Source organism: Phalacrocorax aristotelis, chromosome 19 (genome assembly GCF_949628215.1).
Source record: "Phalacrocorax aristotelis chromosome 19, bGulAri2.1, whole genome shotgun sequence".
Lineage (NCBI taxonomy): Eukaryota > Metazoa > Chordata > Aves > Suliformes > Phalacrocoracidae > Phalacrocorax > Phalacrocorax aristotelis.
The window spans coordinates 1,384,666-1,409,300 of NC_134294.1; the positions used below are offsets into that span (position 1 = coordinate 1,384,666).

General features: G+C 46.2%; 1 protein-coding gene across 6 annotated transcripts; it reads left to right on the forward strand.

The window, feature by feature from the left end:
- The first annotated feature begins 600 nt into the window (after positions 1–600).
- Positions 601–24,554, forward strand: HP1BP3 (heterochromatin protein 1 binding protein 3). Of its 6 annotated transcripts, none has more exons than XM_075114153.1 (14): positions 771–1,126; positions 10,454–10,594; positions 10,702–10,901; positions 11,336–11,438; positions 12,844–12,994; positions 13,337–13,496; positions 14,597–14,740; positions 15,299–15,379; positions 16,995–17,149; positions 17,905–17,995; positions 18,677–18,836; positions 21,398–21,509; positions 22,445–22,582; positions 23,354–24,554. In XM_075114153.1, the coding sequence occupies exons 3-14, from the start codon at positions 10,806–10,808 to the stop codon at positions 23,637–23,639; spliced, it is 1,677 nt and encodes a 558-aa protein (XP_074970254.1). In that variant the 5' UTR covers positions 771–1,126; positions 10,454–10,594; positions 10,702–10,805; the 3' UTR covers positions 23,640–24,554. The 6 variants fall into 6 exon arrangements, with proteins under 6 accessions (XP_074970250.1, XP_074970255.1, XP_074970254.1 ...); XM_075114151.1 differs by lacking the exon at positions 771–1,126 and adding an exon at positions 8,843–9,715; XM_075114149.1 differs by lacking the exons at positions 771–1,126; positions 10,454–10,594 and adding an exon at positions 601–702.
- The last annotated feature ends 81 nt before the right edge of the window (positions 24,555–24,635 follow it).

Consider the following 24,635-nt stretch of genomic DNA (forward strand, 5'->3'; position numbering starts at 1 on the left):
AGAAAACTCCCAGCTTGCAGCTAGATCTAAGCGCTGGGACTAATGTAATTGAGGCAGGCAGTGAATTACACAGCTAATGCGAGTGACGGGCGTGACGAATAAGGTGAGGGAATACGAAGGCAGAGAAATCGCGAAGGGCGGCAGGGGGAACGAAGCGAGAAGCCGGAGGAAAGACGCGACGCGGCAACGTTCCAAACTGGAGGGCCCGGTTCTGACGGCGGCGGCGGAGGAAGGTGAGGAGGAGAATGAGGAGGCGGCCCCTGCCCGGCAGCGCTGAGGTGACAGCCCGGGGGGGGGGGTGGAGGCGGGAAACGCCTCAGCGAGGCGAGAGACGGCGGCCAGCGCGCGCGCAAAGCCGCGAACGGCCGCCGGGCGGGCAGGCGCGCGCCCCGCCCCGCGTCGCCGCCGTGTTTGCGGCGCGGGAGGCACTGCGCATGCGCGGCCTTCCCCGCCTCTCCGCTCTTCCCCCCGCCCGCGCGACGTGGAGTGGCAGGGGGGCGGTGTTCGAAAAATGCCCGCGGCCTCCCATTGGCCGGCGGCGCCTCCGCGGTCCCGCCCCCCCGCCGCGCGCCACGGCCACACCCCCCCCGCGATCCCGCCCCCGCCCCTTTGCCCCGGACCCCCCTCCCCCCCCCGCCGGTTCCCCCTCCCGCCGCTGCCGCCGCCATTAGAGGGGCCGCTTTGTGTCCGCTGGGCCCGCTGGTGAGTCCCGTCCCACCGCCCCACCCCGGCGCTGCGGGGGGGGGAGGCCGGGCCGGGCCCGGTAGGCCGCGGAGTGGTGCGTGTGAGGCGCGGGGGTGGCCTGGCGGGGCCGCCGGAGGGGCCCCGGAGCTCCCCTCAGCGCCTGACAGGCCTCGGGCGGGGGGGATGTCGTGATGAGTCGCCGACACGCTGCGTGGGGCGGAGGTGCTGTCGCGGTGGGCGGCCTGCGTTCCCCTTCCCTCCCCGCGTACCCGGGGAGGCCCGCGGTGCGCCGGGCTCGCCCCCGTCCAGGCCCTCGGAGGCGGCCCCGGCCCTCGGGTGTGTGCGGGCCCCGCGGCCGGGCCTGGCGGGGTGCGGGCCCCCGGCCTCCCTCACAAAGGAGGTGAGGGCGTCGGAACCGCCGCCCCCGTCCCGCTGACACGCGGTAAGCACCGGCGGGTGCCCCACGGGTCGCGGGGGGGGGGCAGGTTAGCGGCAGAGAGGGGTGCGACGCAATAAATAATGGCTATTTATAAACTTAGGAAGTGCCTTAGCTCCCGCGGTACCCTTCCCGCGTTCTGGTTGCTTGGTCGTGGGTTTTTTTTCCCCCTCCACAAACCCACTTCATCGGAGGCCGGAGTGCTGCTGCTCGAGGAGAAACTCTGACACTTCAGTGGGGTGCTGCTTCCAAAAAAGCTCTTAATCCCTCCCAGTTCTGCTGGGGATGGATACAGGCCTAAGCGTGAGACTACTAGGTGCTTCTGCATTCCTTCCCGAGACCCCGTGGTGATCACAGCCTGGTTAAAGAATGTTAATTTCTGTCTTCCCCTTGTTGGACGTGCGTCTCTAACACTGTCTCTAACAGCTTCTCTGTAGAGAAGCCTGTTAGATTCCAGTCTGGAACAGTTTTGTTTCAGAGGGGCTTCCGTTCTGGAGCCATTATCCTTATTGGCACTCTGGACTGTTTTTTTGGTGATAACTTTGCAAAGACTTGAGAGAGGAGCAGCATAGCAAAATCTGGTAAGCTGGTGTAGCTCTTACCAGGCCAGAGGGACTCCACCAGCTTATGGTACCTGAGGACACTGTTCAGAACAAATCCTTCCTGCCTGTATTCTTGCTGTTTTCACAGTCACCAGTGTCTGCAAACCATGAGGGACTGCTCAGCCTGTGCTGCAGGAGAATAAAAGTTAGATAGTGTGGGGTTGTGGGCGTGTTTCCTCCTTTTAAAGGGTAGCAGAGGCTGACAGTTTGCTGATATCTGTGGTACTTCACAGGTTACTCTTTTCAGGAGTCTTACTTGGCCGCTGAATTATTTCTGGGTTAACAAGCGTGTCACTTCTTGGTTCTAATCAGGTCTTTGGAGTAATAGTTGCACTCTGATTTCCAAACACGTGACTGTTTGTTTGTTTGTTTTTACCATAAATAGTATTTTTAGCATCTTCAAGAAATAGTTGGCCAACAGTCTTTGGCAAGCAGCTATCTTATTGAGGTGGGGAAGGTTCAGAAGTACTCGTGTTTATAAACAATGTCATGCTGTTATGCTCTGCTATTACACTCCATGTGAGGACAGTGTGTGTAGGGGGAATGAGAGCAGAGGAAGGTATCGCTGATAAGTTTGGTTACAGAATGGAGGTGTTTTGATGGACTGGGGAACACTTAACCTTCCTCAGGAGGGACTTAAAGAGATTAGTGGATAGAGTGGGAGATCCTCAGAACTGAGGAATGTGTATAAGCCTTGAAAACATCTACTGGCTTTTGCAGCCTTTCTCCCCTTTACCTGTGTGTGCCTCCTAATTAATTAGCTTTTCAGTGCATCGTGCACTTTCCCCATGTAGTAGCTGCTTGAATTATTTTTGTTTTCAGAATATCTTTTGTGTTCCCTTTCAATAGAAACTGATGGGTTGATTTTTGTCAGTGTTTTGTTACAAGTGACCAAGGGTGCTCTGAGGAATTTAACTTCCCTGAGAGAGAATAAAAGCAGTTTTAAATTAATGGACTCTAATGCGAGGTGTGAGTGGGTTTTATATAGACTGTAAGGAAATCATAGCTTTTATTACATCTAGTTTTGAATTATAGAATAATAAGTGATGGCTGAACAAGTAATAGTTTGGGAGGAGGGTTTCCATTGTGGTTTTAAGTTTAATCCATCTAAGCAAGGAGGATGTTGCCTAAAAAAGTTCTTACCCTGTTATGTAATGTTAGCAGCCTGAATTTTCATTCAAGTGTCAGTGGTTTGTCAAAGTTCATTATGTTGGATCCTGGAATTAAGACACTTCATCCAAGGCTGTGAAACTTTCAGCAGTGGATATTCATGTTGGGTTAGTTTTAAGTTTGTGACCTAAACCTGAAGCTGAACCCCATGCACTCTAATATAGGCTATTTAATTCCTTAGCTGCTTGTGTCAGTGGCAGCACATGGAGAATCTGGATCAAGGATCAAAAACTGTTGTTCCACAGAGGTTGTCATTGTCGCAGTCCTGAGCATCAGTGCGGAGAGGGATTATTTTTAGACAGCTATGCCAGCAGAAATTCTGATTTGTATTAATCCCTTAGCAGAAGTTCTTGCGAGTTTCTCGGTATGGTGGTGGCATAATTTAAGCTGTGCACTGCCTGGCTTTGGCTATGTGTTTGGGCAGGTGAAGAAAGACTCCTGGGTACAGGAGGAGATAATCCAGGCCACGGAAATGATGTGCTGCTACTGTCTTCTGTGTAGGTCAAAGATTGAGGGAGAAAAAAAACCACCTTGGGTTTCAGATTCTATATTGAGCCAACATTCTTGGTGGTGAAAAATAGTGGAGGTGAGGCACAGGTTGTTACTTGTATTTTAATAAACATCTGTTGAGACTGAGCTGACTTTGAGTTCCAGTGTTATATCCTAGCCGAGACATTCAGCTCAGTCCCAGGTGGGGAGGAAAAGCATCAATCTCACTGTACTAATGTGCTGTTTTCTTTTCTTTCTTTTTTTTTTAAGTAGTGAAAGCAGCACCTGTGTGTGCAGAAGGGCAGTGTTTATTTAATCTTTGTTCTCCTCTGTAAAAGTCAACAGGATAGGCAAGGTGTAAGTCAGGTTGCATTTGCGGCCTTTGGAGTCACAGGTCCGAATTCAGTGCTACCCTGAAATGAAGATGTATCTTCAGACTTAGAAAAACTCTCCTTTGGGTCTCTGTATGTAGGAATACACATGTTTAGATACTAGAGTCGTGAAAGGTGTTCACTGTGCTCCCCTGAACCCTAACTAACGTACTTGGGATTTGTTGTTCCCCTCCTTAGCACTCTATAGGGAAGGAGTAGATGGAAATAGAAACTGTAACACTAGTCAAGCCAAAGAATTTCTTGCCTGGCAAGTGGTGAGCTATTGGATCTTTGTATTGGACCAGTTCTTCTTTAATTGAAACAAGATGGTTTTCAATGCTCGTGGCAGCGTGGGGCTCAGATAGCCTGTAGCAGATCTCTGGGAGACTCAACTGCAAGAGGGTTGCAAATACGGCCCTTGTAGCTTAATCAGGAGGCACATGATTGAAAGGTCTGCTTAACTAGGACACCTCCCAGGAAACTGATGCAGTGTGGTGTCCTCAAGGACCGGGACAGAGTTGGCACAAAACTGGTGGAATGGCAACAAAACTGATGGGAATGCCAGTTGTGAAGTAATGCTCAGCCAGATGTGAAACGGGAGTGAATTTCTGAGCAGGTTGCCAAATAAGGATTAGAAGTGGGGACTAACTTGTATTCTGTATTCAGTGAGATATTTTATTCCTCTGCAGGTTTAAAGGCTGTTATAAATTACTAAATACTACTGGTCTGGCTTAATCAAGGCAACAGGCAGCTCTGTGAGCTGCAAAAACAAAAGGGAGATCAGCAAATGCTGGAACATCTTTGTGAAGCAGGCAATCAGCTGAGAACTTTTAAGAGATACATTTTGTAAAGCAAATTTGTATCAAAGATGTTGCTCCATGATACATTCTGTGATGTTAGAGATATTGAGGGTTTTGGTAAGGTATCTTCTACCTGAGCTGGATTTTTAGGAGAGAGCTTTGAGGATTTCAGAGGTCCAGAATTCTTGGAAAAAGTTGTCCAACTTGCCATTTAGTAGATAATATTTGGGCATGTTTTGTCTGGATTTCCATTTTTGCTTTGTGAAAATATTAACGTTTCCTGTGCTTTTTTCTGCAGCTTCTGAGACTTTTAAGTGTTCCTCATAGAATCATGGAATCATAGAATCGTTTAGGTTGGAAAAGACCTTTAAGATCCTCGAGTCCCACCACTAATCTAGCACTGCCAAGTCCACAGCCATGTCTCTAAGCACCACATCTACATGTATTCTAGATACCTCCAGGGATGGTGACTCAACCACTTCCCTGAGCAGCCTGTTCCAATGCTTGACAAACTTTTTGGTGAAGAAACTGTTCCTAATATCTAATCTAAATGTCCCCCTGGTGCAGCTTGAGGCCCTTTCCTCTTGTCCTATTGGCTGTGACTTGGGAGAAGCCACCAACCCCACCCCCCCCCCCAATACAGCCCCTTTCAGGCAGCTGCAGAGAGCGAGAAGGGCTCCCCTCAGCCTCCTCTTCTCCAGGCTAAACCCCCCCAGCTCCCCCAGCCGCTCCCCAGCACACTTGTGCTCCAGACCCTGCCCCAGCCCCGCTGCCCTTCTCTGGACACGCTCCAGCATCTCAAGGTCCTTCTTGTCCCGAGGGGCCCAAACCTGAGCCCAGCATTCGAGGTGGGGCCTCCCCAGTGCCGAGCACAGGGGCCCCATCCCTGCCCGGCTCCTGCTGGCCACACCAGTGCTGACACAAGCCTGGGGGCTGGTGGCCTCCTTGGCCACCCGGACACTGCTAGCTCATGCCCAGCCGGCTGTCAGCCAGCACCCCCAGGGCCTTCTCCGCCGGGCACTTCCCAGCCCCTCTGCCCCAGGCCTGGGGCGTTGCCTGGGGTTGGTGTGACCCAAGGGCAGGACCCGGCCCTGGGCCTTGTTAAATGTCATACGCTTGACCTCGGCCCATCGATGCAGCCTGTGCAGGTCCCTCTGCAGAGCCTTCCTGCCCTCGAGCAGATCAACACTCCCACCCAACTTGGTGTCACCTGCAAACGTACTGAGGGTGCCCTCGATCCCCTCATCCAGATCATTGATAAAGATATTAAACAGAACTGGCCCCAGTACTGAGCCCTGGAGAACACCATTTGTGACCGGCCTCCAACTGGATTTAACTCCCTTCACCACGACTCTTTGGGCCCGGCCATCCTGCCAGCGCTATAGTCAGCGAAGGGTGCGCCCATCCAAGCCATGAGCAGCCGGTTTCTTCAGGAGGATGATGTGGGAAACAGTGTCAAAGCCTTTACTAAAGTCCAGGCAGACAACATCCACAGCCTTTCTCTCATCCACTATGTGGGTCACCTTGCCATCGAAGGAGATCAAGTTGGCTAAGCAGGACCTGTCTTTCATAAACCTGTGCTGACGGCACCCCATCACCTGGGTGTCCTGTATGTGCCAAATTCTCTCAATTCTTCAGCTCAATTCAGCTTTAGAAACTAGTCGATAATTGCACAATAATCAATAGCCTGTTATTGAAATCCAGTTATTTTGCTTTTTAAGCCTTTCTGATAATAAAGTCATTCTTGCTTGTGTTGCCTGTAAGGTTGGTGGTTTTGTATCCCTTGACACCCTCGCTTCGAATCTGCAAGAACGTAAAAACTTTTTTCTAGCCCTTTTTGACCTGATTTCTAGACCTGTGTAGTGTACCACATACCAAGTCATGCCTAAGAGTACATCAATCACCGGTGTCGTGTGACAGTAAGTGGACACCCTTAACGGCACAGGGTTGGATATGCTGTCTCATTTTTCCATTGCATATTTGTTTTCAGTCAGCTCAGCCTGTGCACCCTACCCTGAGTCCTTGTGACTTGGTATTTCCGCCAGCCTGTGACAGTTGGCTTGCCATGTTTGAGACCTGATTTTATCCTGAAATATTTTCCCTCGAATGAGATTGAAATCTTAGATAAGCTGGAAAGTCTTATGGCCAGCAGAAATTCAAGGAGTCAGCCAAACTATGCCTCAAATTGACTTTTTTTTTTAAAAAAGAGGGTTCTTGTGCATGTTACCTTGGTGGGGGGTCTCCACTCTCCTGAAATATTATCCAAAACATGTGTGTCTCAGCTGAAGCCTCCCTTTTTTTTTTTTTTTTTTTTTCTCCCTGACAATGAGCCGATAGCTCAGGAGGAAATTGCTATAGTGTTTCATACTAGTTCATGGAAAGCTGCCTGTACCTTTGACTGGATCTTCCGTCAGTGGTTGTTCACTGAGCTGGGAGGCTGGACACTATCAGCCATTCCTGCTTATCCAGAAAGCGGGGGGGGGTTTGTTGCTTGTCAGGTCCTTGCTGCTTCACCAGCTTTGAAACATCTAGTTCGTGGTGGTTGGGGAATCTGTGAACTTGCAGTTCAAATGACCCATAGGAAAATGAGGAGCGGCTGAGGGAGCTGGAGTTGTTTAGTCTGGAGAAGAGGAGCCTGAGGGGAGACCTTATCGCTCTTTGCAACTGCCTGAAAGGAGGTTGTAGCGAGGCGGGGGTTGGACTCTTCTCCCTGGTGACAAGCAATAGGACGAGAGGGAACGGCCTCAAGCTGCGCCAGGGGAAGTTTAGGTTGGATATTAGGAAAAACATCTTCACGGAAAGGGTTGTGAAACATTGGCACAGGCTGCCCAGGGAGGTGGTGGAGTCTCCGTCCCTGGAGGTATTTAAAAGAAGGGTAGATGTGGTGCTGGAGGATATGGTTTAGTGGTGGACTGGGCAGTGATACATCAGCAGTTGGACTCGATGATCTTAAGGGTCTTTTCCAACCTTAACGACTCTATGAAAATGAGCTTGAGGAGTTACTGGCTGTACTTCAAGCCACATTTTGAAAAGATTGGTGTCCTGATGTTTCATTGCTGATGGTGATTATTTTTTCTGGCAGTTGATCAGATTTAAGCGTACATGAGAGTTACCCAGCAACCACCTTGATAACCTGCATCCTCAGTTGATGGCCTCTTCCCACTTTCTAAGCACAATATTTGTTTGTTTGATATTTGTGTAAACGCAAGAGACATTTATTATTTTCCAGTTGTTTAAGAGTGATGCTTGCAGTCATAGCTGTGGTACACATTTGAAGATGTCTTAGTGTCCCGTATATGAAATAGGGTGTTCAGGTAAAAGTTGGTTGTGTGACTTGATTTTTCCATTAAATAAATCTGTTTTATTTGGAGGGATGGGGTGGGGGGGAAGAGTTTTTCTGCATTGCTGTTGCAAACCCGTCTAGTCTTTTGCTTTATGTTTTGAGAAACTAAATTCAGGCCTGTTTGTAGTTGACATTTCACACTCAGTCCAGAAAACTAGTTTTGATCCCTTTGTGGAAAGAAATAGGCTAAGCAAGAGCAGTCTGGCTTAAAAGAGGTGATGCTTTCACAAGGTGGTGCTTGTGACTTTGCCCCTTGAATATCGGTGCTTTGAAGTCAATAGGAGATAATCGTCCTGCCCCTTTGATTCCCTTGGCCTTTTGAGCAGGAGATGATCTATGCATGGAAATGCAGAGGGAATCAACGAGCTCCTGTTTGGGTCACTCTGAATTACTGCTGGATGATGGCTTATTTGCGTGTATCCTAGGCACTGAAGTTATGAATTGTGCTGTGCTAAGTTGCACTCTTCAGAGCAAAAACACTCAAATTGTTTACACTGTGCTCTAAACAAAAGGATTTTTAGAACCTTGGGAATTTGAAGTCAAAGTTGGGAGTGCTTTGTTTTCATGTGTGTGACATGCGGGTTGCACAGTTTAAAAATAAATACAAGGACAAGGTCAGCCACAGTGCGTGCTTGTATGTGTGTGTTAGTGAGCTCAGGGAAAGCATCTTTTGTAGCCCCCAACCAATTGCCCTGAGGATGGATCTGTAATTGGTTATTTTAGGACACACTTTAAAACGCTGGCTTTTTTTAAAGAGCTTCAGGCTATGCTTGCTAAAAAAAAAAATACATTTCATACTGAGCTGAAGCCTGGTGAAAGTTTTCATTTTTCCTCTCGCTTTCTTCACTTAAAATAGGCCAAAAAAAAAAAAGTGCTGGGCCATAGTTTGTCTGTTCTAGTTGGCCGTTAGTACTTTTTTCCCATCCTGAAATTTCATAAGAAAGCTTCATTCATCTCATTTATTTTGTTTTTGGCATGTAGTGTGTTTTGATTTTTCTGTTTTGTCTCAGAAGAAATCATCTGGCACTGTTACACGCCTTTGCTTTTACTGGTGCTGAGGCAGGACTCGGTCAGTGTTGATTTTCAGAATGACTGTTTAGTGTCAAAGGAGAAGTCGTAGATGTTGCAGGAGAGGATAGGCTGCCTTTAGCTGTCAGAAGCGCTGCGTTTTGAGGATGGCCAGCTAGATGAATGTTTTTTAAAGCATCTCCCATGGAATGGTGCCTAGTGACATGTATGTCTAGTTGTCCTGAAATGAAAGGCTCTTGGTCGGTTGTGCCATAGGCGTATGCCCCTGATGTGACCCACCCACAGCAGCAGTGAATTTAGTTTATTAATTTACTGGTTTATTGTTTGGGAAGGAGATCTCGTAGGTACAATGATGTAGCCTCTTGCATCACCAGTCCTTGAGAACCATCGTATCTTGACGCGCATTCCCCTCAACTCTTCTTTCACTGCGGCTGATTTCTTAATGGAAACTACTTGCACAGCTTGGAGGTTTAACAGAAGTGCTTTGTGCAGACGGGGTGGGTTTCGGTTTGCCTGAGAAAATCACTGAGGTAGAGAGAGTCCCTCCCATCGATTAGGGGTCCCCACTGCTGAGTAATAAGAGGCCTGTATTTTTGGGCAAGAATACGGAGTAACTGAGGTGGTATTGATGTGGTATGGAGCATCCACCCCCCAAAATGGAGAATGCAGTGCAAAGTGCTGAAACCGTGGTGAAAGTCGTCTTGAAAACAGTGCCAGGAGTGATGTTAGGTCTCCGTTCAAGAGGAAGACACTAAGGCTGGGAAAATACCTGCTAGAAGTGAAAATTCCTGGTAAGTGTCTGCCACCTTGTCTGTGTGGAAGAAAACATACAGAATAGGTAGAAATTGAGAGCATTTGCCTATTTCTCTGTATGGAGGGGAAGAGGGCAGTCTGGAGCTTGATCTTTGGATGGAATGGGGGATGCCAGGTCTAGCCCTGGTTTGCTAGGGGTGTGAGGCTTTGCTTCTGAGGCTTTTAGAGGAGGCTTTCTGAGAAGAGGAAGTGAATGAGCAAGTAAAGTCTCCGGTGTGCGATGAAAGAGTGGAACACCTCTCCTTAGGAGAGGCTGATGCAGGAGGATGGGCAACAGGTAAGAAAGGTTGTAGAAGTGTAATGGTAGTAACGGGTGTGAGACCTGATGAGGGTTAAAGTAAGCTTAACTCATTCAGTACCCATGGCATTGCATGTGTTTGGAGGAGAGTTTTGTAAAGCTTCAATTTTTTTTGTAGAAGGTATGGAGACTGCTGTTTTGATGGTTATTTTCTTGTTCAAGGACTCATTAATTTCTATAAATTGCATGTGGTTTAGTTTGGGAGGGGCATGGTTTGGGTCCCCAGTGTGTATATTTTCTAACAGGTTTAATGGTTTAATTCCTTAGAGTGATAGAAGCTGGATCAGTGTGTCAGCTCCTGCTTTAACCCAAAGTGAATGACTTACTAGTTACCGCAACGTCTTACATTAGGCACAGTACAATACTTGCTTTTCGATAACACTTTCTGTTAATTTAAAGAGCCTCTTTATTCTTTCAGATATGTTTTAATGAAGTAGGCTGCAGGTCCGGCTTACACCTTTACCATTTCTGCTACATCCATAGCGCTCAAGTTTGCCTACATGTTTTAGCATCTTTGTTGAATGCAAGTCTTGATTGTCAGTTATGTTAGTCATAAGCTGTAAGTCATTTATTCTTCTTTTCTTTTTGATCTTTAATTTGTTAGATACATGGACGTAGATGTTTTTGTTTTGTTAATTTTCACACCACATCTTTTCTGTACTTTAGGTTGACTCCTCACTGCACTGTGAAAACCATTAGGAAAAAGTCCTTGGGGTTAAAACCTGGGGCTCCACAGTGTTACCTGCACTTGGGGCTAGAAATTAATTTAAATGGCGACTGATCTGTCTGAAGCTGAACCCGTGCATCATAAGGCGCTTCCACTCTTAACGGGAGCTCAGCTGATCCACACGGACAAGTTAAGTGAGGTAGGGGCTGGCCCATTCTCCAAGCTTGCCCTTGGATCAGTCCTTGACTTCCAGTCCTGCTGAAGGTTACTCAGTATTCTTTCTCCGCTGCTTGTAGGAAACTTGATTGGGAGTCTCATAAACCCTGTAGGCACTCTCCTTCCCCTTCCCTGCTTTCCCTGAGATGTTGTATTTGTCAAAATCCTCAAATGGTCATCTCCTTTAATTTGGGATTGAAAAGAAGATACCTCTTTTATAACTGTAAAATGTGAAACTGTCCTCTCTTAGTATGCTTCAAAGAAGCTGGTTTGAGGGTTGCTGTCTTTTAAAATTCTGAAAAATCCAAATGTAACCAGGATACTTCTACATATGCTGCTTTGATTTACTTTAATCCCATTTCAAAAACTTTCTGATTCTTTGCAGCATCTATACTGATTTTTGTATACTTTTTCTAGAAAGTTGAAGACGACACAATGCCAATCCGTCGCTCGGTGAATTCTTCTTCCCGGGAAACTCCTCCCAAAAGCAAACCTGCTGAAGGTGAAGAGGTCAAAGCGGGTACGGTAATAGTTCTAGAGTGGATTGTTAATATATATGCAACCATAGGAATGTGTCCTGAAACTCCTGAAACAACCTCACTGGTATGGTTAAAATATTACTGATGCTTAGCTTCTTTTCACAGGCTTTTCTGGGATTATTGGGAAGTTGTATTTTGCAGCCACTCCTTCCAGTCTGAACCCGTTTGTTTTGTCCTTCCTATCCTGTGGTGAAGCCCTGACACTCCTGTCATGAAAATATAGCTAAATATAGTCCCTTTTAAGCTTGCGCATTCTTTAGAGTAAAGGTAGAAACTGTGAAGTTTCAGTAGGAAGATGGCTTAAGATTGAAAGGTTGAGTTAATGAGTGGAAAAAACAAGTATTTTTTCTTTCTTTCTTTCTTTCTTTTCCTGAACAAAAGGATTTTACCACAATGTGTCATGAAATCTAGTCTGATGTGTCTGGTCTTATCAGCCTCACCTGAGTTTCTCAGAATGTGTCATTTCGGTATCATATTCAGTTAGTTTCACTGACTTTGTCCTCTTTGGTGTCACAAATAAATAAATTATGTACGAAACTAACTATTGATACACCGCCTATTTTAAATGCATAATGCCTCCATAGGAAAACTATGCACAGGAACGTAGCTGGAGTGCTTAAGCTCCTTCTCAGAGATAGAGAACCTGTCTGCTGCATCGAGCAGTCATGGTGGACAGTTCTTTATCCAAAAAGCGGGTAATGGCAGTTTATATTCATCTTATCTAGTAGGCAGCCCAATCTCTAAGGCCTGTTCTCAGCTAAATATACTGGAGTTAGTGTGCTTGGTGAGTTGATTTCTGACTGGATTTGATCCTGCTGATAGACAAGTGCTTCTGCCAATGCATGTGCAAGCTAAAGCTTTGCCGAGTCTGGAAAAACGTGATTTGAATGGTTAAAATCCTTCAGGTGCTGCAGTGTGGGATGCAGGAATAGCAGCGTTTGAAACAAGTTGGTCGTAACAAAGCTACTTGTATGTATCTATGTAAATTTCCTGTGGAGACGTATAGTTTTGCACCTTTCCGAGTTAAAAACACATAAGCCTCAACCTAGGGGAAAATCTTAGTGTTTCAGGGTACTGATTTCCCCCTCCCTTCCCCACCCAGGCCTCTCTGATGAGGGATGATTGCAACAGTAACTTCTCGAGTTAAGAGAAGACTGGAGGAGTTAGTTCATTGTGAAAATGCTACATGATGCACCTTACTGAAACTTTCAGTAGTTTTGTTCACTTAAGTTACATTCAAATCATCTGTTCAAATTAGAGAAAAGAAATTGTCTGGTGGGAAATAATTTTGGGGGTGTGTTCTTAAGCTTCCCACCCCCCCACTGCCGTCCTGAAGAATAGGGGCTGGTTTTAGGCAGTAACTTGATGCGTTTTCACATCTCTCAGATACAGAAGTCACCTCTGAGGAATCTGCCTCTGTTGGAGAAGAACAAGAGAATGAAACCCTGCCTGCTGCATCCAGTGAAGCAGAACAGCCAAAGGAACCTGAGAATGAAGGGAAGGGGGAAACAAAGGCCTCAGAAGAAACCAAAAAGGAGTAAGGCTTGCTTAGTGCAGAATTCTGGGATCTGGGTAGGATTCTGAAGAAAGTCAGGTTCTACAGATACAGAAGGTGGTGGGAGAGATGGGGAAAATAGGATGGGTCCTTTAAAAAGGTGCTCATATTTCTCAGGAGGAAGCTACCGGTCAAGTCTAGGTGCTGCTCTAGAACATGTGTGAAGCTGAATATCAAGATAGGGTCTCTTTTTTCTAATAGAAACATCAAATGTTCTTTAAATTATTTTCAGTGTCAGATGTTCCGGACTTTTCATTGTTGTTCTGCTTGTCGGCTTGTTTTACAGTGTCTCTTGTCTTACTGTTGCTTTGTATTTTTCCTAAGCGAGAAGGATCAGTCTAAGGAAAAGGAGAAGAAGGTGAAAAAGACCATTCCTGCGTGGGCTACTCTTTCTGCTAGCCAGCTAGCTAGAGCACAGAAGCAAACTCAGATGGCTGCCACCTCACGTCCCAAAATGGATGCTATTTTAACTGAGGCCATCAGGGTAAGCAGGAGACAAATGTTTCTCTTCTTGTTCATCTGTCACAAAGCAGAATAATTTGTGCGCCTAAAAACACAGTTTCAGCTTTCTGATGGTACGGATGGTAGTGCTGCCTGTTAGCAGGAAACCTGGTGTGTAAGACCCGTGTGCTTCTGCCTGGAGGCCCATCTTGCTGAAGTGTGAGTCCATGATGATGATGAGGGAACCTGTAGCTTATTTCTTTGTTTAGAATTTGTCCCCCCCACCCCCCATTATATTATTAGAAACAGCTGGGATGTCATAACCCGGTTGATTGCTGTCATCGTTAATTTGGCATGCCTTCGGGCCATATTTAACTTGATTTACCTGATTAATCCATCTATTTTTTCAGCATTAACTTACTCTAATTCAGGACAGATAAACTGATGAACTCAATACATGCACAACAATCATGATGATGAACTGAATATAGCAATACTGTAAACTTGCATTCCAGAGCGGTGTAGGTCTTGGTTTACTGTATCCCTCCTGGTTGGAAGAAGAGACCTGTGCTGTTCCAGTTGTGCTGCTGCTCTCCTCTTGAGGCTTGGTTCACACACGTGGCCTTTGCAGGAGGCCTGGACTCCCCCAGTCTTAATTTTCAGCTGCTATATCTTCAAAATATGAACTTCACCTTAGGTTTTTTTACTAGTTTAGTGATGTCAATCCTCCAACTTCTTAAAAAAATAACAGGCAACTTGTTCTGACTCAATGATGACTCTGTCTGACATTAGTAAAATGCCTTACCAGTTGTGCAGCATTGTTTCCCAAAAGGTAACTGTATTTTGTAGTAGCATGTAGTGCTTAAGCCATTACGTGTAAGTGCTTCAGGACAGGGGAGTTGTTGAATGTGCTTGCTGTGCTGCTTTTGTGTTGTCTGCTCTTCAGCTACTCTGAAGGGGGAAGTTAAGTATCTTGTTATCTTACTTTATGCTCTTGAGTCATTGTGGGGAAAAAGGCCAGCCCTGGCATCCAGTGCCAAAGTGCTGGCCTGTATGCATCCGCTCAGTCTCTGTTCTTCCAGACCCACAGCAGGTTCATTTTAGTGCAGGTCGTTTCTACAAACTTTTTTGCTTCTGTTTCAGGCGTGCTTCCAAAAGAGTGGCGCATCGGTCGTTGCAATACGTAAATACATCATCCACAAATACCCTTCCCTGGAGCTTGAGAGGAGAGGCTATCTTCTAAAGCAAGCATTGAAAAGGGAGCTGGAGAGAGGAATCATTAGACAGGTAAGAGCTGCTTTGTGGAGCAGCACTGGAGCTGCTATTACTGAATTACATAGGAGTTTCTTAAACTCCGTTAGCAGGCCTCTGGGGTGATCAGGTTCTCCCTTGTGGAGGTTAATCAATCCCTGTTTCCACTTTGTTAGATACTGACAGAATTTCTGTGTTGCTCTGTCAAACAGATACTTTTCACGGTTGTCTTTTGTGCAATTTATGACCGTTTCTTGGTGTTGTGTCATGTAGCATTGCAGCAGCATGCGTCTTGAAACTGAGTCTAACAACGTGACTTCTGCAGCAGCACGTTTCTTTTACCACTCTAATGTATGCCTGTGGTATCTGTTAGGGTCTCCTGGTCAGGACAGCAGAGTATGTTGTTAATGTCTGGCCGTGCTTTCTAATCTTAGTGACATGTCAGTGGGTTCAAATCGGGCCTCTGCCGTAACAGCCCATCGCCAGGGAGACGTGCATTCAAAAACTGCCTAACGATGTCAATTAGTCTCTTTCAAGTTGTTATAATTCTGAGTTACTTTGTTAAAGATTGAAACTGTCATTATTTCTAACTAGGTGAAAGGAAAGGGAGCTTCTGGGAGCTTTGTGGTGGTGTCTAATGGAGGAAAAACTGTTCCAAAAGCCAGAGACAAAAAGGTAAGATGGATATTTTCAACAATACTCTGAAAAATCTTGCACTGAAACACATGTATCTTACGAAATGCAGCCTGACCCCAGTCAAAGAGCGTTCTCCTCCTTACTGTACTTTTCCTCCCCAAGAAGTTATTCAAACACCCGTTCAATTAAAATCAGAATCAGAAAGCTAGTGTGAGAAATTAAAACCAAGTAGAATAATAAAAATCTTAGTTTTAAAATGTTTACATTAACCCCCTAGGCTTTGGTTCAGAGGCAGAAAACTGAATAACCATGAAGCTCCTCTTCTGTCTTTACCTGGTAGAGAGAGATGCCTCTCAGGTATTGTAAGAGAGCTTTATGCTACTGCTGTTTGTTATATCTGTTGCATGGATAAACGGAAGACTTCAGTCTTCAGGGCTGTCAGCTGAACACTTTTCCATCAGCTGTGAGGGCAGAGGGAGGAAGAAGGAAATGTCCTGAGGCTTCTGGAAGAAAGCTGCTACTGTTGGGTGTATATTGTTCTGAGGTAGTAAAGTGTGATGTGGGGTTTTCTGACCCTAGTCCTCACAATTAGTCGTGGTTCCAGCACCGCTGTTCTCCACTCCCTGCCGCGCTGGGTGTGTGAAACACATTTCTAACACTGCAGTTACAAAATGCTTAGCTGGAATTGCTGATCCCCTTGCACCTTAGACGGGTGAACCCAGAGAGTATTGTAACGCCTTGGTGCTTATCTCTTGGCTACTGGGGAGACCAAAAGTCCTAAACCTGAAGGAAACATTGACACCCTTGGCACTAGGGCACTGAAGGAAACTAATTGCAGCGTAACTTCTTTTTAAATAGAGCTCACTGGCTGCACGAGAAGTTTGAGCAAGGCACCTGATAACTGCTAACACATCACTTTTCTTGTGTGCAGCATATCAGTGTCTTTGTTCTTAGTGCAGCAGAATGAATAGCTTGCTTTTGTTTTGGGTGAATTCAGCCAGCAGTTAGGCAGTTGTCCGGGTGAGGAGCACCCTCACCTGTTTGACCGTCTGCAAAGCTGCTGTTCAGCATCAAAATCGTTAAACTCCAGCAAATTTCCCCCCTGACTTTTCTGTATAAAGAACAGACCATTTTTTTTTCCTGATCATCCCCACCTCATAGTAACAAAGGGATGGAGGAAAATTCAGAAAGGAGCGTTGGCTTCAATCAAGATTTCATTCCATCATCTGAAAAAAAAATGCATTCCCGTTTAGCTGTTCATTTTTGGGAAGATTTGACCTGTGTAAACAGGTCTTTGCCTTTGGTTCTTATGTTTCATGTCAGCGTGAATCATTTTCACCTATCTCATTAAGGGGCAGCAGAGGAAAATGGCTGCAGAAAGAGGAAGGAAACCATTAAAAATACAGATGTTGTTAAATACTCGGCAACTCATATTTGTAAAACTTTCCTAAGACTCCTATAAAAATTCCAGCCAAATTTGCTTGATTTTACTTGAACTGCTAAACTTTTTAAACTGTTAAAGAACTATCTTACAGAACTTGATGTTCTAGATCTGTGGCCAGTGCCAGGAGCACTTCTCCCCACCTGTGCATTGCTGGATCAGAAATCCCAGAGTTTTAGGCCCCACTGATGTGTAAAAGTATGTGTATTTCAGAAAAGCACTTCCGCTTCGACTGCAGAGCAACAAGTCAAGCTGGAAGATATCCTGCCACTGGCTTTCACCCGCCTCTGTGAGCCGAAGGAAGCTTCTTACAGCCTGATCAAGAAATATGTGTCACAGTATTACCCCAAACTCAAAGTAGATATCAGGTAGGTGCAGGAGTACGCTTTTGCAAGCAGAGCGGCAGAGGAGCAGTGAAACGCAGCCCTCCTCTGGCTTTGCTTCACTTCAGTGATTCAGTTCAGTATTTCAGCAGGCAGCAGACAGGTGGTGCTCTGTGTTGTCGAGCTTGAGGAAAAGCTGTGCCTTTTTCTGCATCCTTCCACACCCAATCTTTGTTCCTGACGCCGACATCAGCATTGCTCTACACACCTCTGCCCTTCACCAAAACCAGGTCACTTTAGCTGCGTGGATGTGACGGCCACTCCTTGGGATCTTGTCCCACTTGGTTCTGGATGCTTTAGCTGGCACACCCTTACAGTAGTCTTTAAGTTTGTCCATACAGAGGGGATCAAGGCTTGGGGAGGAAGCAAATCCAGGAAAACCCTGTAGGTCACCTCTTGCGGGGGCTTCTGCTCAGTCCCTTGTTTGTCTGCGAGCTGACGGACTCATTGCCCACCGAGTCCAAAGATGCTTTTCAAGATGAGTAAGTCCTTCAAGGGAAGCTTGTCTGTTTCTGGATACGCAGTGACACCAAGAAAGCATTGCAGTTGACTTTCCGCTAACGTACATTGTTCTCATGTAATCAGCGCTTGCTGACAGATCTCCATTTAAAATGTCTGTATGTAGGCAGGTACCACTCGTAAGTACTGCGCCGCTCACGCTCTGTATAAAGCGTTGTTTCTCTGTTTGTTTTTTAAGCTGTCGGTGTGTGTCAGTAACGCTTTATCCTCCTGTATTTCAGACCCCAGCTGTTGAAGAATGCCCTGCAGAGAGCTGTAGAGAAGGGCCAGTTAGAGCAGATCACAGGGAAGGGAGCATCTGGGACATTCCAGGTCAGAGCCAGAGTTCATCTTGTTTTGTTGACTGTATTGACCACAAGCCTTGGATATAAGTTAACACGCCCTCTCCCTGCCCGGTTTCATTGGGTACACCTTTCTTTAGCAGCCTGTCATATTCAGGAGTTGTCAAACTGTGAAGCAGTAGAACTCTTGTTCTCCTCTTGGTCTACATTTCTGGAGCAGACCCCCCTGCCTTCCTTGCTTAGCGTGCTCCACACGCTGCTTCAGCTCTGACTCACTAGCACAGTAGGGGAGATGGTGGGGTAAGCCTTCCTTTCCATCATTAATTGTAAGTGCAGTAGGTACCCCAGATGTCTGAAATGTCTTTTCTTCCTGTCTATGCCATGGAAGTCTCCTGGGTACATTTGGTCTGTGGGATGGAGGAAGATCTGATTTATTTCCTTCCCTGAGTGATAGGCCCTTAGATTGCCACATCCTTGCAGTGTGTCTAGGGATTAGGACAATGTGTTACCGATAAAAAGCACTCCAGCCCAGTTGAATAGGCCTGTCCTCCCCCTTAAAGCTGGGAGAGCCCCATTCCCTGTGCAGTGTTTTAATATAAAACATATCTGTGCTAATGCAGGAGCGCCGACCCACCTGGTGCAGAGGAGCTTGTCCTGACCTGGTTTGGGAGAATTTTGTCTTGATGCTTTTCTCTTCCTCCTTGGAAAATAGCTGAAGAAGTCAGGGGAGAAGCCCCTGCTGGGTGGGACTCTGATGGAGGACGCCATCCTGTCTGCTATTGCGGCCATGAATGAACCGAAGACCTGCTCCACCACAGCGCTGAAGAAGTATATCCTGGAAAACCACCCAGGGACCAACTCCAACTTCCAGGGTAAAGTACTGACCTGCGTAACGCTTCTCTCTTACATGCCAAAAGAGTCTTGCAGCTGCAAATGTGTCTGTGCAGCACCTTTAAATTATTCCATTGAGCTTGCTGGGGAACTGACAGCTGCTCAGCTCTTTGTGCTGCAGAGATGCTCAGTGTTTTTAATTCCCATTAGTTCCTTTCAAGCCTGACAAAGCCTAGTTTGGGAGACATAATGCATGTTTCTCTTGTCTATAGCAGTTCCCAGGAAGAGGGAATTGTATTCAAGTATTTTGTTGTTCTTAAATCACCAAGTTGATTTCATCTGTCTCACTCTATTTTGAAAGGCTACAGCTTGGCATAAATGCAGTTCCTAGTTGATTTTTATTTAGAGAAGTTCCATAGTCTAACTTTTTAAAAATTCACAAGCACCCCTCTTACTGATTTGTTTGAGATCCTTTGGCTCTTATTTTAAAAGGTCAAGCAAGTGAGGAGAGAAACTAATCCTGTTGTATTTGGGAAGGGATTTGGCATGTCTTTGTTCCCAGAAATGACACTAATGTCTGTTTTGACTTTTGCACTAGCAGAAGCAATACTAACAGAGACTTTAAAGCAGATCTTCTAATGGTTTATTTACATTATTTGGTCTGAGCCCCAACGCGGTTGTTTAACCGAGGCTGAAGGTCATTTGAAGCAGGATGAGCTCACAGCAGTCTCCACTAGAGTCAAAACTAACAGTAGATCAGTTTGTTACTGTGGTGTCACGGTGCTGGTGCCATTCCTCAGGCCATGGGGCCGGAGAGGAGATTGCTGATCCCACACTCCTCACCTGGAGCTGGAGCACAGCATCAGCACGGCTGTTTGATGCAGGGCTGTTTGATACAGAGGAGTGCATGTTCCCTCGCAGGAACGCAGGCTAAAGAGGTTGCCTGAGGCCTTTTGCTGATTAGAGACTGATGTCAAGTGTGACTTCTTAATCTTGGGGCAGGGAAGAGAGTTTCCAGGCTTGCTAAGCCTGTGCACGATTTATTTTCAGGACCACTGGAAACTGCCCATGTCCTTCGAGGCGTGTGTTTAGCCAGCCTCCAGTGCTTGTCAGTCTTGCAAGTCAGATAAGGAAATTTCAGTTTCTGTTTCAGTGTCAGTTTCAAATCTGTTGGTTTCTTTCTCCTGCCATTACATAAAAGGAATTTTGATGATCTCTGCTCTGTTTTAAGAGCAACCAGAGGAAGACCTGCAGGCGGGTACGCACTGCAGAGCAGAGCCGGTGCTCTGCACTCCTCCCCATTTTATACCTCGTACTTAACAACTGGAGTCAAATCCTTTACGTGCTGCTGTTGATCTCTGGTACCTAGAGTAAAAACAGCCCTGTTTTATGTGTTCCTCCTGTTTATAAAAGTGTGGGGTTTTTAAAGAGTTCTTAAGCTGTGACAATCCTAATGTTGCAACACTAGTAACTGATGGCTACAATCGACTCAATTTGCCGTGCAAGCTCTTCCAGTGCCATTCAGAGTAAAACTTCTCAGCAGAGGCAACCTGCAAGCTGGTGAAGGTATGGTGCTGTCCCAGATGGTTCTTGCTGTGCAGTGTCCGTTCTTGGTAAAAGCCCATTTCAGGAGTGTTGAATAAGTGGTTGGAGTGAATACCTCTGCATTGATCGTACAGAACAGATTCAGATGACAGGTCAGCCAGCTGTGTTTCTCTGGATTTTTCTCTTCGCATTCCTCAAGTGAACTTCTTTGGAATGTGCCTGAGGGCAAGCCTTGCTTTCCCTTGGTTTGGAGGGAGCTAAATATGTAAATGGTCCCTCTAATTCAAGCTGAAAATGGTTTTGAACTGACCAAACAACTTCAGCCCTTTGCCAGAGACAAAGGTCCCCTGTACTTGTGCAGTTTCGGTTACCATTTTTACACAGTGCACAATGGAACAGAAAACTGAAATCAAAAGTGCATTTGTCGTATTTCTAGACCAAATATTTTTCCTTAGAAAAACCCCATCACCACAGAACGGGGGAAAGATGCACCACATGTGAAATTTAGAACAGCAGGAGGGCAAAACCAGAGTAAAGACTTGTTCTAAAAAACACTTTGGAGAACAGGCTGAAGAAAGCTGGGACTTGGGTTAAATTTGGACAGTAGTTGTTACATGGTGCTGCTGAATGTGTTTATAAAGGAGGATCCCTTGATTGTGACATCAAAAACCTGTACTGTTCCTTTCTTCCTTTGGAGAATCTATAACCACTCTTGCTAAGTGTTCAGGAACAAACACTTGCATCTTGTATCTTCTTCCTGAAAATTAACTGCAAGAGGGTTTCCCTTTAAATAAGACATACTAAAACTTCTAAACACAGTGGTCCAGCCAGGCCTTATGCACAGCAGCTGCTCTTCGCTGAGTGCAAAAAGGAGCACGCAGTGATGTCTTCACAAGTCTTCAGTGCTGTTTCAGTTCCTCTGCAGGTGTCCTGGGCAAAGGCGACTCCATCCTGACGCTCCATCTCTGATTTCAGAGGGCACTGCAGACAGCATTAAGGTCAGACAAGTGGATAAAGATAGTAACGCAACCTTTCTCTGACATTTTTTTTCCCACAGTGCACCTACTGAAGAGAACCCTGCAGAAATGTGAGAAGAATGGCTGGATGGAGCAAATCTCTGGAAAGGGCTTCAGTGGAACCTTTCAGCTTTGCTTCCCTTATTATCCTAGGTAAAGAGCTTGGCTGTAAAACGATGTTCAAGAAGAGTGTCGCACAGGTCAGCCAGACAGCAGTGCTGAAGTTCATAGGCCAATCCCCTATTTACAGGGAAGTTTGTGGAGGGTTTAATAACTGATGAACCACCACGTTGTCACCCGTACATTACTTGGATGTCTGTAAGGGAACATAAAGCTGACTTCATTGGCAAGGGAAGCTTTTAAGGGCAATAAAAATATTGGGCTCTGTCTTCGCAGGTACTCTGTCATGATGCTTTTTTTGCAAGATAGGGGATATTTAAGTGTTCCCATGCTAAAACAAACTCACACGAGCAGGCCGAGTGTGGTGTTCTTCATGCAAGGGTGCTCCTAAGGAGTAAGAGCTGTTTGCCTCTCTTAATGCTGATGTGGAGGAGAGGTGGGAGGAGGGAAGATGACCTAGGTTAGCTTCTGTAAGACCAAACCAGCCTTTCTTCGCCTGCTGTGAGTGTATATTTTGCTGGGCCACATGGAGCCCAGGGATGGTGGCTTAGTGTCCCACAAAGAGCCAAATGGCAGCATGGGCAGTAAAGTCTCTGCTTCCCACAGTTCTATTGCATACGTACAAAGGCCTCAGTGGCTTCAGCCTGTGTTCAGGGTCGCTGGAACCCCATCTTGTCCCTTTGGTGTCTGCCTTCCTGTGTTTGCACAGAAGGAGCGATGAGGAGAGAACTGGAGAAAGAGCAGCTTAGGGCTGGGGCATCCCGTGGTTACTTACAGTCTGTCACCCTTCGGCCATTGCAGAGACTAAATAACGTTGGTTCCAGAGAGACACAGAAGTCTTGGGGGTGTTTCTGGGTTCAGGAGGATGGGCAGCAGTGCCTGATGAAAGCCAGGGTGGCCCAAGGCTTGCTCAGCCTGCAGTCGTATCCTTAGAAGTAAGTCACGCTCTGACAAGAACCCTCTTGTAGCCCAGATGTGCTCTACCCAGAGAAGCAGCAGGATGAGGACTCTGAGGAATCTGATGAGGAAGAAGAGGATGAATCTGAAGAGGAAGAAGAATCTGAAGAGGAAGAGTCTGAGGAGGAGGAGCCACCACCAAAGAAGAGGTATGGCAGCATGAGAGATAAACGGGCTCCTTCGGATAAAATAAGTGTCTGTCACAGCTGTAGAGTCACAGGTTTGTCTCTTGGTGTGGTTATTTATCCACGAGGCTGCTGCTCAGAGGCGTCGGAAGAAGTTGTTTCTAATTATGCCTTGCTCCAGCAATAGTGATCTCCCCCATTCCATACTTTGAAGCTTACCTCTTTTTCCCCTCCAGATGAGAAGAGAGCCTGTATTTATTCTTTGTATTGCTTTTGGTCTCCTAAAGTCACCTTTTGTGCGATACAAAGGTGTGACGTTTCACACGGGACTTTTTGTATTTATTAAGCGTTTCCTGAGGAAAACTTTTCCCTACAGTATTATTTGCAGTCCTGTAGCCAGATATGAAACCTGCCTTACTCAGAATGTGGATTTAAATTAAGTAATAAAATTCCATTTAGAGAGGAGAGATAGTGCTTAGGTCTCTTAATTGTTCCGACAGTTGACTTTGACTCGTCGTTGTTATTTGTGCATTCATATGCCCAGCAAAGGGGTTTGAAACCTCGCTGGCAGAGCACTGTGGGGATTGAGAAGTGCTTAGTGCGGCGAGATCCGCCAGAGGAGTTCTTGCTCTTTGGGATTTAGCTAATGGAATGAACTGCTGCATAAAGGAACACCCGCGGTAAAGAACAGGGATGCCAAGATCTGCTTCATTTATGCAAATTGATGACAGCAGCTCTGCTCCGGGTAGCATTTGCGCCTCCACTGAGATCTTGCGCTGTCTCTCTCTCTGACAGGATGCAGAAGAGACCACCTCCGAAATCACAGAGCAGGGCCCCTGCGATGAAGCGAAGAGAGTCCAAGCCCAAGCCAAGAAAAACCCCTGCAGCCCGTCGGGGGAAGGCAAAGCCCCCTCCCAAGGTTAAAACCCCTGCTAAGAAAGCCAAACCAGCAGCACCAGCCATCAAGAAACCCTCTGGTGGCAGCTCTTCCAAGAAACCAGCAGCCAGCGGGAGGAAGGAAGTGAAACCCTCTGCCAAGGGCAAATCCGCCATGAGGAAATCTCTCCGGGCAAAAAAGTAAAATTTTTCCACTGTCAGGGAATCCCATGGTCAAATCCACAATCTTGTTTTATAAGTCAACGTGCATTTGTATTTTAGTTCTGATGCTTAAACACTTCTTTAATTTTTTTTTTTTTTTTTTTTTTGAATGATGGGGAAAAAGCTGAAAACTAAATCAAACCAACCCGAGCATTTGTTAGACCTCAATGCTGTGCCTCGTGCCTGCCCCTCCCCTGGAACGAGTCATCTTTAGTTTCTGCAATAATTTTAGGACTTTTCTAGGACATATATAATCTGTACATTTTACGGTGTTCCTCTTGGGTTTGGGGGGGAGGGTTGGCTTTTAAAAAATTCTTCAGAGAAGATCTTTATATCTTTAGACAGCAGGAACAGGATGGGGATGGGGAATGAGATTCTTGATGAGAAGGTACAACGGCAGAAGAGTCCTCCCTAGACCCCCTGCATGACGAGGTCCCTAACGCTTCTGTGAAGAAGCGGTGTATATACAGCACTTGCACTGCGTCCTGGAGGTGCTTCTTTCTGCTCGGCCGTTATTGCGACAGGCTGAGGAGGCGGCGCGTTCGGCTCCTTTCAGGCCAGCAAGGTTTGTTTGACGGCGAGTCAGATCTTCAGTAAACGGAGGCTACGGCGTCTACTGAGCATCTGATGCCACAGGGGCTCCAAAGGGGGTAGTTCTCGATTAGGCGGGTGATTTGAATTAGTGTTTCCACGCCACATCTGTTATTAAAACCAAAATATATAAAAGTCTTCTTGAATCCAACTTGCAAATGTTTTTAAGAGATGAAGAGCCTGAGTTTTGTCACCTCTTGTTTACCCTTTTTTAAAGAGAAGTTGGAGAGCTATACAATTGCTAATGTAGAGATGTTGATAAGTGAAGAACATGCAGTTTGCTAAAATAAAATGAAACTAGATTCCAGGCGTGCTTTGTGTGTCCTTCGCCTTCCTCGCCACAGCTTTCTCCTCTGGGAAATGTAGAGAGCAGGGAGTTACCGTCACC

Excerpts from the sequence above, each read along its gene's own strand:
- HP1BP3 (XM_075114149.1), top strand. The coding sequence starts at position 10,806 with ATGGCGACTGATCTGTCTGAAGCTGAACCCGTGCATCATAAGGCGCTT. Across the intron at positions 13,497-14,596 it reads TTTTAACTGAGGCCATCAGG|GCGTGCTTCCAAAAGAGTGG; the intron begins GTAAGCAGGAGA and ends CTTCTGTTTCAG. Across the intron at positions 14,741-15,298 it reads AGAGAGGAATCATTAGACAG|GTGAAAGGAAAGGGAGCTTC; the intron begins GTAAGAGCTGCT and ends ATTTCTAACTAG.